Genomic DNA, 19,161 nt, shown 5'->3' with positions numbered 1-19,161 from the left:
CATTTGCTTCAGAGGTCTGAACAACCTGTCCTCCTTGTATATTCCAACTCTTTTTGAAGAGATTTGGTTTGGCCTCTTCTTCTGGCCCCAGATCTCTTCTGTGGTATCTCCCAACTTAATTGGAGGCTTCTCTTGTTCCAGCTATAATAATAATAATAAACAACTTTATTTTTATATCCCGCCCCATCTCCCCGAAGGGACTCGGGGTGGCTCACAACAGGAACAAGCCCGAAACAACAACACAACATATTTGACAGAAACTTAAAACATTCCAACGATACACAAAATAAAATATGGACAATACATTAAAATCCAAGCAGATAAAATCAGAGTAATTAAAAGCAAACCAGCGGGGACAGGTTTCATAAAAGTGCTGTTTAATGGAAATAAGTAACAGCGATAAAGTGCCATATGCTTTTAAAACATAAAGAAGTATTCTGATGACAGCTCTATTGGGCCTATTCATTCAAATGCGCTCTGGAACAACCATGTTTTCAATTCCCGGCGGAAAATGGGCAGGGAAGGCGGTAACCTGATCTCCTTAGGGAGAGAGTTCCAGAGCCGGGGGGCCACTGCCGAGAAGGCCCTCTCCCTCCCTCGTCCCCACCAGGCGCATTTGAGACAAAGGCGGGGGCGAGAGGAGCGCCTCCCCGGATGACCTTAGGGGGTCCCCGGACTGTGGTGGAGGCTCCTTCTTTGGAGGCTTGTAAGCAGAGGTTGGATGGCCATCTGTCGGGGTGCTTTGAATGAGATTTCCTGCTTCTTAGCGGGGGGTTGGACTGGATGGCCCATGAGGTCTCTTCCAACTCTACTATTCTATGATTCTATGATTCGCGTTGGTTCATAGGAGAGGATGCGATCACGTAGATAGGCAGGTCCTGAACGGTTTAAGGCTTTATAGGTAATAACCTGCACATTTAATTTGGCCCGGAAACTTTCAGAAACTTTTCCAGTTTCAATTGTCCTTCTTTGGGGGCCACTAGAGAATTCTTCATGATGGTAGTCATTTGATCCAGCTTATTGTTGGCACTATCGATTAATCCATTCAAAATTTCCACTGGTTTCATAACTTCTATATGTTTATCCAATATCTTATTATGTTGTTTTCCTTTCTCCATTTTAGGAGGTTTCAACTGAACATTGGATTTGTTATGTAACCACTTTTATCCAATAGATATCATATTGTGATAAGTTTTCAAATAAATGTCTTTTCTAAACACGCTCCTCTATTTGGCAATGCTTCAGGAAGATGTTTTGACATCTGTTCAATTCAAGGTCTCACTGAAAAATCTTCCTTATTTCCTTTCTCTTTTCTCTCTAATCCAGAACATTACAAATCACGATTGCATTGGGACTGTACCTATTTCGTCACAAGAAGAACTTCACTTTATCTTCTATTTCAAAATTTGAGCTTCCCCATTCATTCTTGTTTCTCCTCTTTCTTCCTTTTCTGTTTTCAGAGTTATCTCTTCGTCTTTGTCTATAACAGATTTCATATGCAATAGGGGAACAGTGTAAATCAATGTTTCTCAACCTGGGGGTCGGGACCCCTGGGTAGGTCACGAGGGGGATGTCAGAGGTGTTGTCAAAGACCATCAGAAACACATATTTCTGATGGTCTTAGGAACCCCTTTGGCAGTCCTTGTGAATGTGATCAACAAATTCTCTGGTTAATTGGGGACCATTTTATTTATTTATTTATTTATTTTATTAGACTTGTATACCGCTACTCCCAGTTTGGCTCGGAGCGGTTTACAGAAATAGATTAAAACAATACACTTAGCTTTAAATTAACAATAACAACAATAAAAACAACAATAAAAACAGACATAGCCCCGAGTTTTTCACCCATTGAATGCTTGTCGGAAGAGCAAGGCTACAATTGAGAAGGCTCTCTGCCTAGTAGAAGACAAATGATAAGTCCGTATATTAGGGACTTCAAGCAAATTTTGGTCTTTGGACCGAAGTAATATCTGGGGTTGGTAGGGGGATAAGCGGGCCCTCAGGTACGCCGGCCCCAAACCATGTAAGGCCTTAAAGGTTAGTACCAGTATCTTGAAAGTAGTCCGGTACTCAATCGGTAGCCAGTGCAGCTGTTGTAGAATTGGGGTGATACACCACCTCGCCGGCACCTCGGTGAGAAGACGAGCTGCCGCATTTTGCACCAGCTTCAGTTTCCGGATCACTGACAGAGGAAGGCCAATGTAGAGGGCGTTACAGTAGCCGAGCCTCAAGGTGACCGTCGCCTGGATCACCGTAGCCAGGTCGTTCCTAGAAAGGTAGGGAGCCAGTCGCCTAGCCTGACGTAGATGGAAAAACGCAGATCTGCTCACAGCAGAGACCTGGGCCTCCATTGTGAGCAGAAGGTCCAATAAAACCCCAAGACTTTTTACAGAAGATGACGGACGCAGTGTCTCGCCATCCAGGGTAGGCAGCTGCATCTCCCCCCCACCCGGACGGCCCAGCCAAAGGATCTCTGTCTTCGCTGGATTCACCCTCAACCTGCTGGCACGCAACCATCCAGTAACCGCCACAAGGCACTGATGGAAACTGTCGGGTATGGAGTCCGACCGGCCCTCCATCCTCAGAATGAGCTGAGTGTCATCAGCGTACTGGTGGCACTCGAGCCCAAAGCTCCGCACCAGTCAGGCAAGCGGTCGCATATAGATGTTAAATAATAGAGGAGAGAGAATAGCTTCCTGTGGACCCCACAAGTTAGCGGAGACCTCTCGGAAACCATCCCTCCCCTCACCACCCGCTGTCCCTGATTCTGGAGGAAGGAGGACACCCATTTAAGGGGTATCCCCCTAACCCCCGTCATGGCTAGGCGGTGGGTCAATAGATTGTGATCGACCGTATCAAATGCTGCTGTGAGATCCAATAACACAAGCAGCGCTGATCCGCCTTGATCCCTTTGGCAGCGAAGCTGATCTGTGATGGCAACTAGCACAGTCTCCGTCCCGTGCCCCCTACGGAAGCCGGACTGGAAGGGAACAAGTCCGGCTGTGTCATCTGTTTATTATATTCAACAGAGGTTCACGTAATCCCTCCAGGCAAAATCTTACTAGCCAGGAGGGACACGGATCGAGGGAGCAGGTGGTCGGCCTAGTTGCAGTCATCTGGTGGCACAAGCTATACCTGGTACTACCCAGATGACGGTCAGAAGCATCATCTTTAGCACATAATTTTAGTTCGAGCCACAACATTGTTTCCTGTGCAAAAGCAAACTTTTGCCTTTATTTTTCCTCCATTTACAATGTAATGTCTTCCTGTCCTTGTTGCCTTTCTATGAATCCGCTGCAGTTTGCCAATGTCCTTTCTAAAATGGACTGAACTGAGCAGAACTGGGCAGGAATCATGATGTCTCCCACCCAAGGGTGCTGTTGGAGTGCAGAAGGATCTGGAGGGCAGCAGGATTCCCACTCACCCTGGGGGTCTGTCCATCTGTCTCCTCTATACCGCCTTCTCTCATGTACTGCTGCTAGGCTGAGTGCCTTGGCTCTGGCTGAAGTTACATACCTTTGTGGTATAGGTTTTGTAAGAATGCAAGATGTCAAGGAACTTTGTGGCCTAATGTGCGCTCAGTGTCTCCAGGCGCCTTGCTTTAGAAACGTGGGGCAGGGATCACGCTGCAGGGAAAGAGAGGATCAGGAAAATATCTCTCCCCCAAGTTGGAGGAAGTATTTTTCTCCCAAGACTGATCACTTGGGATAGTCTGTCCATACAGATGGCCACTCAGGTTTTGAGTGGAGATGTGAAGAAGCGGGATCTAGGTAGGAAATGCTTTGCATCGTTAGCCCCTTTCCGTGTTGACCATATTATTAGAGGCCTCCCTTTACCAAGGTTGGATTAGACACAGGATCTTAGGCCGCTATCCCCTTTGCAGGGATTGTTCTTTGTTGGGCAAGTGTTAAAGTGCTTCTCAGCAGGCAACGGGCTCTTACCAGTTGGGCCAGTCTTTCTCCCCTCTTCCCCTGTGATTGCTACAGCACTAGGCTATTGTTCTTCATGTTCAATGAGATCTTTCTGTACTCTGCTCCTGATAAGATTTTCTTCTCATTCGTCTCCCAGGTAACCTCTAAATGAACCTTATGAAGAAAACATTGCCCTTTGTCTTACGTCTGAAATGAAAGTACGCAGGATTAACAAGAACAAGAAATAAATTGGAGAAATTATATTTCAAGCTACATACCTTTGAATGTAAGGAAAGGGAGGATTGTGCTGTAAAAAGAGGGGTTGGTAAAGAGAAAATAAGGCTACAGCAATACAGAGACTAGGAAGAGGAAATGTCCTATTCAGGAGTCCATATCTGTGAATTTCAGGCATAATATTAGAATAATAAATGTTAAAAAATGGAAAATTCATTGTCAAAATCACACACGGGAGAAACGACATAATTGTAAGGACTGTGGGAAATGTTTCATTGAGAGAAGTTCTCTTGCTAAACATCAACGAACTCACTCAGGAGAGAAGCCATATAAATGTGTGGAATGTGGAAAGAGCTTCAGTCAGAGTGGACATCTGTGTATCCATCAAAGGATCCACACAGGGGAGAAACCACATACATGCATGGAATGTGGAAAGAGCTTCAGTGAGAGTGGAAATCTACACACTCATCAGAGGACCCACACAAGGGAGAAGCCACATACATGCGTGGAATGTGGAAAGAGCTTCAATCAGAGTGGAAATCTACGCACCCATCAAAGGACTCACTCAGGGGAGAAGCCACATACATGCATGGAATGTGGAAAGAGCTTCAGTAAGAGTGGACATCTGCGTATCCATCAAAGGATGCACACAGGAGAGAAGCCACATACATGCATGGAATGTGGAAAGAGCTTCAGTCAGAGTGGACATCTGCGTATCCATCAAAGGACTCACACAGGGGAGAAGCCACATACATGCATGGAATGTGGAAAGAGCTTCAGTCAGAGTGGACATCTGCATATCCATCAAAGGATGCACATAGGAGAGAAGCCACATAAATGCATGGAATGTGGAAAGAGCTTCAGTCAGAGTGGAGATCTACGCACCCATCAAAGGATCCACACAGGGGAGAAGCCACATAAATGCGTGGAATGTGGAAAGAGCTTCAGTCAGAGTGGAAATCTATACACCCATCAGAGGACCCACACAAGGGAGAAGCCACATACATGCATGGAATGTGGAAAGAGCTTCAGTAAGAGTGGACATCTGCGTATCCATCAAAGGATGCACATAGGAGAGAAGCCACATAAATGCATGGAATGTGGAAAGAGCTTCAGTCGGAGTGGAGATCTACGCACCCATCAAAGGATCCACACAGGAGAGAAGCCACATAAATGCATGGAATGTGGAAAGAGCTTCAGTCAGAGTGGAGATCTACGCACCCATCAAAGGATCCACACAGGGGAGAAGCCACATAAATGCATGGAATGTGGAAAGACATTCAGTAAGAGTGGAAATCTACGCATCCATCAAAGGACTCACACAGGGGAGATGCCACATAAATGCATGGAATGTGGAAAGAGCTTCAGTCAGAGTGGAAATCTACGCACCCATCAAAGGATGCACACAGGAGAGAAGCCACATACATGCATGGAATGTGGAAAGAACTTCAGTAACAGTTTGAATCTTCGTACCCATCAAAAGATTCACACAGGAGAGAAGCCACATAAATAGGACAAGTGCAAAGAAGCAGAATGGTTGTCCAAAGAACTTCTAACGACTATGACTCAAAAGAGACATGAACAGGAAGTGGAAGGGGAAGAAATCATATAACCATAGAGTTGGAAGAGACCTCATGGGCCATCTAGTCCAACCCCCTGCCAAGAAGCAGGAAATTGCATTCAAAGCACCCCGGACAGATGGCCATCCAGCCTCTGCTTAAAAGCCTCCAAAGAAGTTTCCACAGCTGAACTGCTCTCACAATGAGGAACTTCTTCCTTATGTTCAGGTGGAATCCCCTTTCCTGTAGTTTGAAGCCATTATTCTGCATCCTAGTTTGCAGAGCAGCAGACAACAAGCTTTCTCCCTCCTCCTTATGGGATTTTGGCCTGCATAAATAGGGGCAGAGTGTCTAGATCCAGGGAAGTCATGGCACCCCTCTATTCTGCCTTGGTCAGACCACTTTACCTGGAATCACACTGTGTCTAATTCTGGGCACTGCAATTGAAAGGAGACGTTGAAAAGCTGGAAGGTGTCCAGAGGAGGGTGACTAAAATGATCAAGGGTCTGGAGAACAAGCCCTATGGGGAGCGGCTTAAAGAGCTGGGCATGTTTAGCCTGCAGAAGAATAGGCTGAGAGGAGACATAATAGCCATGTACAAATACGTGAAGTCATAGGGAGGAGGGAGCAAGCTTGTTTTCTGCTGCCCTGGAGACTAGGACGCAATGGAACAATGGCTTCAAACTACAGGAAAGAAGATTCCACCTGAACATCAGAAAGAACTTCCTCACGGTGAGAAGGGCTGTTCGGCAGTGGAACTCTCTCTCTGCCCCGGACTGTGGTGGAGGCTCCTTCTTTGGAGGCTTTGAGGCAGAGGCTGGATGACCATCTGTCGGGGGTGCTTTGAATGCGATTTCCTGCTTCTTGGCAGGGGATTGGACTGGATGGCCCATGAGGTCTCTTCCAACTCTGGGATTCAATGATTCTATTATTTAAAGTGAGTAAATCGAGATAAAAATCAGCATAGAGCAAGAGTTTTGTAAATTTGTTTTTCTATTAGTTTTCTTATTTTTATGTAGGTTATGTGTCCTTGAATCGTTAATGTTTCTTATGTAGTCCTTTCTTTAAAAATGCCAAAATTGTAATTTATATTAAGAATTATCAGAACAGCCTATTAAGGGGACAAAAATAAAGCCAGGAAAGCTCCAGGTCTGGATGGATTGGGAACAGAATATTACAAAAGTATTAGAGAAATACTGACTGCAACAATATTAGAATTGTATATTGGAATAATGATTGTGGAGAAAATACCAGAATCGTGGAGGAAGTCATTCATAATATTAATATGAAAAGATTTAACAGACCCAAAGTCTTACAGGCCCACATCATTAGTTAATCAGGATGCAAAGTTTTTATCAGTTATAATAGCCAATAGAATGAATAAATTCATGTACAAGTATATATGAAAAGATCAATCTGGGTTTGTAAAAGGAAGACAAATGTCACGTTTGATAGGAAGAGTATTAAACAAAATATGTGTGTCTCAAGAGAGGAAGTTAAAAGTGGGGATACTAGCATTCGATATATTTAATTCTTTGATTGTGTAGCATGGCAGATAATAAGTGAGATTATAAATTAATTTGGAATGGGAAGTAGAATAAAAGGATGAAAAGGAAGAGTTGAATACATTATTTCTTTGCAACATTTCTACCCCACCTTTCTCCACCCCAAAGGAGACTCATTTGGACAAATGATAAATACTGTAATGGCAGTCAAAGAAATTGACGAAACAAGTTACAGAACAGATCTCAAAAAGAAGAAGGATTAGCGCTTCCTCATATGAAAAAATATAAAGCAAACAGACTGAGATTGGTTATACAAGGAATGATGAAAAGGAGGATGTAGAATAGTTAATAATGGATTCAGGAAAAGTGGAAGAAGAAATTCGGAATATGTTTTAAAATAGTTTATGAGAAAAAAAATAAGGTAAACTGGGAACCCAATGTTGAGTAATGCATTAGAAATATGGAACAAATACAGGAGAAAGTTAATAACAGATGGCTCAATAATAACCCCAATTATAATGGAAAAGACATTTCCAAAAAATAAAAAATATATATTATGGATAAAAAAATTAAGGGGAAAAACTTAGATAAAATAGGGGATGGGCCAAAGGTTGGAATGAAGAAAGAAAAGATTAGGAACATAAAAATTTGAAAGGAATATCCAGTAAAATTTCTAAAATATTAATTGAAAAAAACAAAGCAAAAGTAAAGAATAACACCTTCAAGAAGATTTGGAAAGAAGATATAGGAATGAAAATAAATGAAACAGAGGGGTTACAATTATGGGGACAAAGACACTTGAAAAATATATCCATATGTGTTAAAGAAAATTATTATTTAGTTGATATGGAAATGGTACCTCACACCCATAAGAATAGGAAATATAAATAAAAACTACTCAAACAATTGCTGGAGAGGATGCCAAGAATCAGGAACATACATACATATGTGGTGGCTGTGTCAATATATAAATAATTTCTGGGGAAAAGTATTAAGAGAGATAGAAGACACAATGAACATTCAAATAGAAAGCAGTCTTAGCATGGCTTTATTCTCATTATATAATAATAAACAGTTGGAAAAAGAGGACAAAGATGCGATAACAAACTCATTAACAATTGCAAGACTGCTTATAGCAAGGAATTGGAAAGGGGAAATAAATATAGAAATAGAAGAATGGTATAAGGAAGTATGGAAACTGGGAAGAAATGATAGGTTGACGTGGAGAGGGATTTAGAAACAAAGTGGTTGTGATGATGTCTGGAGAAAATGTATTGGAAGAGGATTCAAAAAGAAAGACAGAATTACCTCCTCAAGAGGGAATGAAAAGGAATTTTGGACAGATGATAAATAAAAAAAGTGACTTGGGGGAGGGAACACAGTGGTGAGGGTAAGAAATCTGTATAAGCGTGAAAATAACAGTAGATGCCAAATGTTAATGTATTGTAGATTGTATGCTTGAGCGATCCACGAAAAATTTGATTCTAAACTCGTTTCAAAAGTAGAGGGGGGGTGGCGATTCGTTTCTGAGGTCATTTCCGAATTTCGCCCCAATTTTTTTTCGAAATTAACGAAAATTCATTATTTTCAAAATTAATTCGTTAATGGCGGACGCGCATGCGCAGTGCCCCAAAAACAGCCCAAGGGGGGGGGGAGTTAGGGGGCTCTCCTGCACTCATTTTTTCAGCTATACTGATCAAATTTGGTACAGTGGGAGAACACAATCCACCCTGTTTGTTTGCTAAATTGCCGGGCGTTTGCCCTTTCCTAAGATTTATTGCGCAATTTTATAGTTCATATAAAAAAACTTTATTTACCAATTGCAAAAAATCTGTTCCTGCTTTTGAATTGTTATTTCCTGTTCAATAGGGGTTCCTTCACTGTGAAAGTCCTTCTTCTACTTGTGTAACATTGTTTCAGTGCCCGTAAATCTGTCAAAATGTTAGGACATTGGTGGCCATTGGCCAAGAGACACATTTTGCTGCCTGCCACAATGCGCAATGACTTTCCCCAGGCATCCATATTGGAGGCCATTATACCAAAGTGGTCAAGCCCCTCCCCCTCCCAAGAGATGTAAGATTTGTGCGACGTTGGTTTGATTTTTTGCCTGATGGCAAATTGGGGGCTTGGATCCCACTCCCCTGGGGAGCCGGCCACCGTGGGCCGTCTCCCACCCCCGCCCCTTTCCCCAAAGTAGCAGGGCGTGGGCTTAAACTGCGGAAATAGACATGGGGGCATGGATCCCACACCCCTGACCCTTTCCCTAAAGCAGTAGGGCGGGGGCTTAGCTGCAGAGATACACATGAGGGTTTGGATCCATTAAAAGCACTGGCAGGGAGAGTGGGAAAAATTGGAGCAAAAAGAAAGAAAAAATCAACGTGGTGATCCGAACCGCAATGTCCAAGATGGAGAAAAAAGCAGAAAGAAAAAATCCCCGTGGGGATCCGAACCCCAATGTCTATCTCAGCAGCAAAGACCCCACCATGCGCCGTCCACAGTTGGCCAGCATGCATCCCCTAGAGAGAGAGATAGAAAAAAACAGAGGACCCCACCCCAAAGGAAGGATCTGGGAAAAATTGCCCAAATATGAACGGAAGGACAGCCGCGAGAGAAGAGAGATGCGGTGCATCGTGGGAAACTCGACCACGTAGGCCGAGAGGCAGCAGAAACAAAAGAAAAGAAAAGAAAGAAAAAAGCCGGCGGCAGCAAGGCCCACACATTAAGCCGGGCCGGCCACAGTTGGCCGGCATGCATCCCCCAGAGAGAGAGAGAGAGAGAGAGAGAAACAGAGGACCCCGCCCCAAAGGAAGGATCTGGGAATAATTGCCCAAATATGGACGGAAGGACAGCCGAGAGAGAAGAGAGATGCGGTGCATCGAGGGAAACTCGACCACGTAGGCCGAGAGGCAGCAGAAACAAAAGAAAAGAAAAGAAAAAAAAGCCGGCGGCAGCAAGGCCCACACATTAAGCCGGGCCGGCCACAGTTGGCCGGCATGCCTCCCCAGAGAGAGAGACAGAGAAAAAAACAGAGGACCCCGCCCCAAAGGAAGGATCTGGGAATAATTGCCCAAATATGGACGGAAGGACAGCCGAGAGAGAAGAGAGATGCGGTGCATCAAGGGAAACTCGACCACGTAGGCCGAGAGGCAGCAGAAACAAAAGAAAAGAAAAGAAAGAAAAAAGCCGGCGGCAGCAAGGCCCACACATTAAGCCGGGCCTGCCACAGTTGGCCGGCATGCCTCCCCTAGAGAGAGAGAGAAAAAAAAACAGAGGACCCCGCCCCAAAGGAAGGATCTGGGAATAATTGCCCAAATATGGACGGAAGGACAGCCGAGAGAGAAGAGAGATGCGGTGCATCGAGGGAAACTCGACCACGTAGGCCGAGAGGCAGCAGAAACAAAAGAAAAGAAAAGAAAGAAAAAAGCCGGCGGCAGCAAGGCCCACACATTAAGCCGGGCCGGCCACAGTTGGCCGGCATGCCTCCCCAGAGAGAGAGAGAGAGAGAAAAAAACAGAGGACCCCGCCCCAAAGGAAGGATCTGGGAATAATTGCCCAAATATGGACGGAAGGACAGCCGAGAGAGAAGAGAGATGCGGTGCATCAAGGGAAACTCGACCACGTAGGCCGAGAGGCAGCAGAAACAAAAGAAAAGAAAAGAAAGAAAAAAGCCAGCGGCAGCAAGGCCCACACATTAAGCCGGGCCGGCCACAGTTGGCCGGCATGCCTCCCCTAGAGAGAGAGAGAGAAAAAAACAGAGGACCCCGCCCCAAAGGAAGGATCTGGGAATAATTGCCCAAATATGAATGGAAGGACAGCCGAGAGAGAAGAGAGATGCGGTGCATCGAGGGAAACTCGACCACGTAGGCCGAGAGGCAGCAGAAACAAAAGAAAAGAAAAGAAAGAAAAAAGCCGGTGGCAGCAAGGCCCACACATTAAGCCGGGCCGGCCACAGTTGGCCGGCATGCATCCCCAGAGAGAGAGAGAGAAAAAAAAACAGAGGACCCCGCCCCAAAGGAAGGATCTGGGAATAATTGCCCAAATATGGATGGAAGGACAGCCGCGAGAGAAGAGAGATGCGGTGCATCGAGGGAAACTCGACCACGTAGGCCGAGAGGCAGCAGAAACAAAAGAAAAGAAAAGAAAGAAAAAAGCCGCCGGCAGCAAAGCCCACACGTTGAGCCGGGCCGGTGTCAGGACCCTGGCTGCAGAGCACCAATAACCATGCGCAGAGACCAGAATCTATCTAATATCTTTATTAAGGAAATATATAAAGTCAATAAAAACAAGTGAAGAATATAGTTCAGAAGTAGACCTTTCAGGAAAGGTCAAATATAGTCCAGGAAAACAATGTCCAATATGTGATATTAAAGTCCAAAGTTATAATCCAATAACCGAAACACACACTTGCCAAGCAAAGTGTGGGGAGATGACAAGGTCTTTTAGTCCATTGAGGCTTGACAACAAGGCTGGAAAACAACTAGATTCTTGGCTAAACAAGACTTGATACTAGGCAACAAGGAACAAGAACAAGGTCCGTGGCAAGGTCCGTGAAACAAGCGGCTTGAAACTTGGTTCGGGAACAAGGAGCTGGGATTACGAAGTCCACACACGATCTCACTCCTCAAGCTGACGAGTTGACTCCGCAAGGTTTCCTTCGCGGCAAAACACCTAAATAGGGTCTCGTTTCCCGCCAGAAGAACACTTTCCCTGGAGAGCTAGAAGTGAAACTCATCTCTGTCCAGATGCATGACTCCTTAGAATTTCCCAAGGGAAGCAGACCTAATCAGCTAATTGTTTGGCTGCGATTCTGGCGCTCCGGCGATTCGCCTCCCTAGCGCCTCTATCTCTATTATAATTGTCCTTTCGAGAAAACGGGGGAGAATTCTGCCCAAGGCTTGTTTGGCTGACTTCTTGAGGGCAAGCATCCTGCAGGTGCAGGGGCTCCGTTTCTGGCTGAAACGGTGTAAATCCCATGTTTTCCTCTTCGTCTGCCACAATAGTACTAGGAACGGGACTACATGGCCCATGAGACATCACACTATCCCCCTCCTCAAGGCCCCTCTCCAAAATGGGCCCTCTTCCCGAGGTGCGGGGCCGCGGCTTGGCAGGGTAGGCCTGATGGAAGCGGCGGACTAAATCGGGGGCATGGACTGTGGAAGCGTCTTCCCAAGAGCGTTCTTCGGGTCCAAAACCCACCCAGTCAATGAGATACTGAGGACGGTGGCGATGAAAGCGAGAATCCAAAATGTCCTGAACCTCGAATTCCTCCTCCCCGTTCACCAAAACAGGGGTGTGGGCCGGCCGGTTCGCATCAGGGCGTACACCATCCGCCGGAAGGAGCAGGGAACGATGAAACACCGGATGAATGCGCATGGAGCGCGGAAGTTGGAGTTTGAAAGTCACGGGGTTAAGTTGCGCCACCACTGGGTAGGGACCAATGAAACGTGCATCTAGCTTCCGGCAGGGACGGTGGGAGGGCAAAAAGCGAGTGGACAATAGAACCCGATCTCCTACCTTGATCTCGGGGCCGGGCTGGCGATGACCGTCAGCGTGGCGTTTATAGTCCTCCTTGGCTTGATCCAGTTGCTGGTGCAAGAGTTGTTGCACCGCTGTGAGTTCTTGCAGCCAGTCCTCCGCTGCAGGGACTTCTGAGGTTTCAATGACAGAAGGGAAGAAACGTGGGTGGAAACCATAGTTTGCAAAGAACGGGGTTTCTTTAGTTGAAGCCTGGACACCATTGTTGTAAGCAAATTCTGATAGAGATAACAGGGAAGCCCAATTGTCCTGCTGGTAGTTTACATAACAGCGAAGGTATTGTTCCAAAGTGGCATTGGTGCGCTCAGTTTGCCCATCCGTTTGGGGATGATGAGCTGAAGATAAACGAGAGTCTATGCCCAATGGTGTCTGTAGTGCCTTCCAGAAACGAGAGGTAAATTGAGATCCACGGTCCGTGACTAAACTCTTGGGAAATCCATGTAGTCTGAAAACATGCTGAAGGAATAAATCTGCAGTCTCTTTGGCCGTGGGGAGACCATCGCAGGGAATGAAATGGGCCAACTTGGTAAAAAGGTCCACCACCACTAGGATCGTGGTGAATCCAAGGGAAGGTGGTAGGTCAGTGATAAAATCTGCGGAAATTATCTCCCATGGGCGAGAAGGAGTGGGGAGGGGATGCAGTAGCCCTGAGGGCTTCTCCCTTCGTGTCTTGGAGCGCTGACATACAGGACAGGTATTGACATATTTCTCCACATCCTTGCGGATCTTGGGCCACCAGAAATCTCGTAGAATCAAGTGCATGGTTTTAAAAAGTCCAAAATGGCTTGCTGTCAAGTCCTGCTGGCTTGCTGTCATGACACAGACGAAGTGCCTTTTCTCTGCCGGGGCCTGGAGGGATGTAAACATGATTCCTGTAGCACAGTAGCCCATCCTTAAGTGAGAAAGGGAAACGTAGTCCTTGGCGAATCTGCTCTTGAGCCCAGGCATCTGCCTGCTGACTGGCTCTAATTTCTTGAGCGCAAAGGGGTTCTGGGTTAGAAGGAGTTGGTTCAATTGGAGTGGATTTGGTGTTTCCCACTGTGAGCGTGGCAAAGTTCTTGGGCTGCAGCAATCGAGATTCGAAGGTCTCTCTGCGTCCTGCAGCATACTCAGGTTTCCGTGATAAAGCATCTGCCTGCTTGGTCTGAGCCGGGGTTACATAATGGATCTGGAAGTCGAAACGTTCAAAGAATAAAGCCCAGCGCTGTTGCCTTTGATTTAGCTTTCGTGCGGTCCTTAGGTGTTCCAAATTTCGATGATCAGTATGAACCTCAATGGGGAATTTGGCCCCTTCCAACCAATGTCTCCAATTTTCAAAGGCTGCCTTTATGGCCAAAAGTTCCTTCTCCCAAATAGTGTAATTCCTCTCTGGGGCTGTTAGCTGACGGGAGTAATAGGCACAAGGATGAAGATGTTCTCCCACTGGTTGCATGAGTACAGCCCCAATTGCCACATCAGAGGCGTCAGCCTGCACAACAAAAGGGGTTTTGGGATCATGGTGCTGTAGAATTGGCTGGGTCGTGAATAACTTCTTTAGTTGCTGGAACCCTTTCTCTGCTTGCTCCGTCCAGCGGAAAGGCTGTTTCCCACGGATGCAGCTGGTGATTGGGTCAGACCAGCGGGCAAAGTCTGGGATGAATTTGCGGTAGTAGTTCGCGAACCCCAAGAAACGTTGCACTTCCTTCTTGTTGGTTGGCGCCCGCCATCCCAATACTGCTGAAACCTTTGCTGGGTCCATGGAGAGCCCTTGTGGCGAGACGCGGTACCCCAGGAAGTCTACTACTTGCAAATCAAAGGCGCATTTTTCTAACTTGGCATATAGTCCATGATCCCGCAATCGTTGTAGCACCATTCTGACATGTTTCTCGTGCTCCGATTGTGATCTAGAAAACACCAAAAAAATCGTCCAAGTATATGATCAAGAACCGATCTAGATAATCCTGGAAGATATCGTTGACAAAATGCTGGAATGTTGCGGGAGCTCCGGATAATCCGTAATTCATGACTAGGGACTCGAATAATCCGAATTTGGTCTGGAAAGCGGTTTTCCATTCGTCCCCCTCCCTGATGCGAACTAGATTGTAAGCCCCCCGGAGATCCAGCTTGGTGTAAACCTTGGCCCCTCGAAGCCGGTCTAATAGGTCCAAGATCAAAGGCAGGGGGTAGCGGTTCCGCTTCATGATATTGTTCAATGCTCTATAGTCCACAACCAAGCGTAGGTCCCCTGACTTCTTTTTCACAAACATCACCGGGGAAGCAGCTGGGGATTGAGAGGGTCTGATGAATCCCTTGCGAAGATTTGACTCTATGAACTCCCTGAGAGCTTCTTGCTCTGGTTCAGTCAGGGAGTAGAGGTGTCCTCGCGGGATCGGGGCCCCCTCCACCAAGTCAATGGCACAGTCGTAGGGTCTATGTGGGGGTAGTTTCTCGGCTTCCTTTTCATTGAAAACGTCCCAGAAGTCCGAATATTTCTTGGGCAAGGTGATGATGGGCTCAGCATCTGTGGCATGGCAGACCTTGGCTACTAGACAATGGTTTTGGCAATATTTTGAAGCAAACTGTAGTTCTCTGTTGGACCAGGAGATGTTTGGGTCGTGGAGTGTCAGCCATGGAATTCCCAAAATCACAGGGAAGTGGGGAACCTCAGTAACGAAGAAGGAAATCTCTTCCATGTGTTCCCTTATCCACATTCTGGTGGGCTCAGTCCATTGGCTTACTGGACCCGTCTTTAGGGGACGACCATCTATAGCCTGCACCACCCGGGCGTTCTTGAAATCGTGATATTGTAATCCCAGAGAGTCGGCATACTCTCTATCAATGAAATTGTTTGTTGCTCTTGAGTCTATCATGGCATGGATCATGACGGGTCCTTTTTTCGCTGACCACAACGTGACCACTAGGAGAAATAGGACCCCGGTTTGCGGCTCTTGAGTGGGGTTTTTGACCGGGTTGGCGAGCCTCTCTACACCTGGTCGCTGGCTTCCCCCGCCGGCTTTGCTCCAGCCGCCTCGGCCGTCTCCGTCTCCGCGGAGGACGCCGCCGCCAAGCGAGCGGCGGGCTTTCTCTTGGCTGGACATTCTCTGGCGAAGTGGCCCCCGTTCCCGCAGTACCAACAGAGGTTTAAACGTTGGCGGCGGGCCTTTTCGGCAACATCTAGTCTGGGGCGCACATTGCCCAACTGCATCGGCTCCTCCTCGCTTCCCCTGGGGTATGGGGCTGGTGGTGGGGGTCTCCACACTGGACGTGGCTGAATATTGGCGGAAGCGGGAGGTTTCACTCCGGCTCTTCCACTCTGGCCTCGGAGCCACTGTTTTTTGTTGGCAAGCAGGACTTTGGCTCGTAAACAATGATTGATAAGTCTCTCAAGAGAATTTGGAGGATTCACCTTGGAGATTTCTTCCTGCATCTCGATGTTGAGACCCTCACGAAACTGTCCTCTGAGGGCTATATCGTTTCAGCCGGTGTTTTGGGCCAGTACCCGGAACTCGGCTATGTACTGGGACAACGGCCTGTCCCCTTGGAAAAGGCGCCGGAGTTTGTGGCCAGCCGCCTCCTCGTTGTCCTCGATCCCCCACGTCGCTTTAAGGTGATTCAGGAAGTTTTGCGCGGAACTTAGGTGCATGGAACCCGCATCAAATAGCGCTGTCGCCCAATTGGCTGCAGGCCCTTCCAAGAGGCTGTAAATCCACGCCACCTTGACATCTTCTTGGGGAAACTCGGCTTGACGGGCTTCTATGTACGGCTGGCACTGGCGACGGAAAACATGAACCTTGGATGCTTCTCCAGAAAACTTGGTTGGAAGCGCTAGGGCAGGGAGCCGGACACCGCGTTCCTTTAAGCCCCGTATTTCTCCCTCCTGCGTTCGGAGGGTATCTCGGACCCTGTCGAATTCTTCCTTGGAAATGGTGTAGCTGAGTGGTTGGGCTTCCGCCCCGGTTCCTGTAGACATTCTGGCCTAGGTTAATTGGTGCTTAGGGTGGCGGAGTCAAACTGTCAGGACCCAGGCTGCAGAGCACCAATAACCATGCGCAGAGACCAGAATCTATCTAATATCTTTATTAAGGAAATATATAAAGTCAATAAAAACAAGTGAAGAATATAGTTCAGAAGTAGACCTTTCAGGAAAGGTCAAATATAGTCCAGGAAAACAATGTCCAATATGTGATATTAAAGTCCAAAGTTATAATCCAATAACCGAAACACACACTTGCCAAGCAAAGTGTGGGGAGATGACAAGGTCTTTTAGTCCATTGAGGCTTGACAACAAGGCTGGAAAACAACTAGATTCTTGGCTAAACAAGACTTGATACTAGGCAACAAGGAACAAGAACAAGGTCCGTGGCAAGGTCCGTGAAACAAGCGGCTTGAAACTTGGTTCGGGAACAAGGAGCTGGGATTACGAAGTCCACACACGATCTCACTCCTCAAGCTGACGAGTTGACTCCGCAAGGTTTCCTTCGCGGCAAAACACCTAAATAGGGTCTCGTTTCCCGCCAGAAGAACACTTTCCCTGGAGAACTAGAAGTGAAACTCATCTCTGTCCAGATGCATGACTCCTTAGAATTTCCCAAGGGAAGCAGACCTAATCAGCTAATTGTTTGGCTGCGATTCTGGCGCTCCGGCGATTCGCCTCCCTAGCGCCTCTATCTCTATTATAATTGTCCTTTCGAGAAAACGGGGGAGAATTCTGCCCAAGGCTTGTTTGGCTAACTTCTTGAGGGCAAACATCCTGCAGGTGCAGGGGCTCCGTTTCTGGCTGAAACGGTGTAAATCCCATGTTTTCCTCTTCGTCTGCCACAATAGTACTAGGAACGGGACTACAAGGCCCATGAGACATCACAGCCGGCCACAGGTGGCCGGCATGCATCCCCTAGAGAGAGAGAGAGAAAAAAACAGAGGTCCCCGCACCAAAGGAATCATCTTAGAAAAATTGCCCAAAAGTGTGCGGAGGGACAGCCGCGAGAGAAGAGAGATGCGGTGCATCGTGGGAAACTCGACCACGTAGGACGAGAAGCAGCAAAAAGAAAAGAAAAGAAAGAAAAAAGCCACAGGCAGCCAAGCCCACACGTTGAGCCGGGCCGGCCACAGTTGGCCGGCATGCATCCCTGAGAGATCGGCCCGGCCCTCCACAAAGTTTTCTGCTTTTGCGACCTTAGCCTCTACCCACGCCAACACCCCACCACCCAAGGGGAAGGGCGTGTTTTCTTAACGTCTGCTATTGAAATGTGGGCCCAAGCCCCTCGGACCAGGGGGGCCAGCCACCGTTGGCCGGTCCCACGCCCACACCCCACAACCCATGGGGAAGGGCATGTTTTCTTTACGTCTGCTTTTGAAATGTGGGCCCAAGCCCCTCAGACCAGGGGGGCCGGCCACAGTTGGCCGGCCCCACGCCCACACCCCACAACCCATGGGGAAGGGCATGTTTTCTTTACGTCTGCTTTTGAAATGTGGGCCCAAGCCCGTCAGACCAGGGGGGCCGGCCACCGTTGGCCGGCCCCACGCCCACACCCCACAACCCATGGGGAAGGGCGTGTTTTCTTTACGTCTGCTTTTGAAATGTGGGCCCAAGCCCCTCAGACCAGGGGGGCCGGCCACCGTTGGCCGGCCCCCCGGCCACACCACACAACCTATGCCACAAAGGCACACTCCCTGACAGCAAACCGTCAAGCCTCTGGATAATTCAAGCCATTTTTGTAGTCAATGATTCCAATATATCGTGATATTTTGGAGCTAAATTCATAAATTCAGCAATTACAACATAACATTACTGCATATTGAACTACTTTTTCTGTCAAATTGGTTGTATAACATGAAGTTTTGGTGCTTAATTTGTAAAATCATAACCTAATTTGATGTTTAATACGCTTTTCCTCGACCAGTCCTTACAATCCAAGATATTCGCTTATTCAAGCTTTTGTTGGCCCGTTCAGCTTGGATCAGTGAGACTCTTCTGTATTCCAGAAAATGTTGCATCAATAAGACATAAAATAAAACTGAAGTCACAGTCAGCATACAGCATTACCAGCTTAAAAAACAGTGGTGTAAAAACACGGCTCTGGTCTGAGGGCTGAATACTTCACAGAGATGAGGTAGTTTGACAGTTAAAAATCAATAAAGTGCGAAATACTCTTGGTCTGGCAACCAATTCTTCAATAGGCAACGATCCACCACACAGTCCTCGAAGGCTTTTTGGAAGAGGAAGGTTTTAAGGCTCTGATGTTAGGTTCATGTTTCCATGGAGTTGAACTAGAGGGAAGACTTGTGTGTGTCTGGTGTTATTAAAGTTCTCTAGCAGATGAGCTGGAAAGAGGGAAATGACTTCTGTTGGTATACAGTTTCAGTAAAGTTGAGGAAGTAAAATTATGAAAGATATTGTGTTTAATGGAGTAGTAATGAATCCAAAGAAGAAACATA

General features: G+C 46.9%; 1 protein-coding gene and 1 long non-coding RNA gene across 5 annotated transcripts in view; both read left to right on the top strand.

The window, feature by feature from the left end:
• The window catches only part of LOC103281973 (zinc finger protein 239), a 264,351-nt gene that overhangs the window by 3,634 nt on the left and 241,556 nt on the right, over positions 1–19,161 (top strand). The window contains exon 3 of one of the 4 annotated variants that reach the window (XR_010001532.1): positions 4,072–4,175. The exons of the other annotated variants lie outside the window; for them this stretch is intronic. This is a non-coding gene — a long non-coding RNA (zinc finger protein 239). Of the gene's footprint in view, positions 1–4,071; positions 4,176–19,161 lie in introns of those variants that run through there. 4 annotated transcript variants of the gene reach the window in all.
• LOC100555897 (zinc finger protein OZF) lies at positions 4,255–7,911 on the top strand (the record flags this gene model as incomplete). Its single annotated transcript, XM_062966779.1, has 1 exon — positions 4,255–7,911. A coding segment is annotated over one exon (1,407 nt), but the record flags the coding sequence as incomplete, so codon positions are not given.

The sequence above is a fragment of the Anolis carolinensis genome, unplaced genomic scaffold (assembly GCF_035594765.1).
Source record: "Anolis carolinensis isolate JA03-04 unplaced genomic scaffold, rAnoCar3.1.pri scaffold_29, whole genome shotgun sequence".
Classification (NCBI taxonomy): domain Eukaryota; kingdom Metazoa; phylum Chordata; class Lepidosauria; order Squamata; family Dactyloidae; genus Anolis; species Anolis carolinensis.
This window is presented reverse-complemented; position numbering and strand designations above follow the sequence as displayed.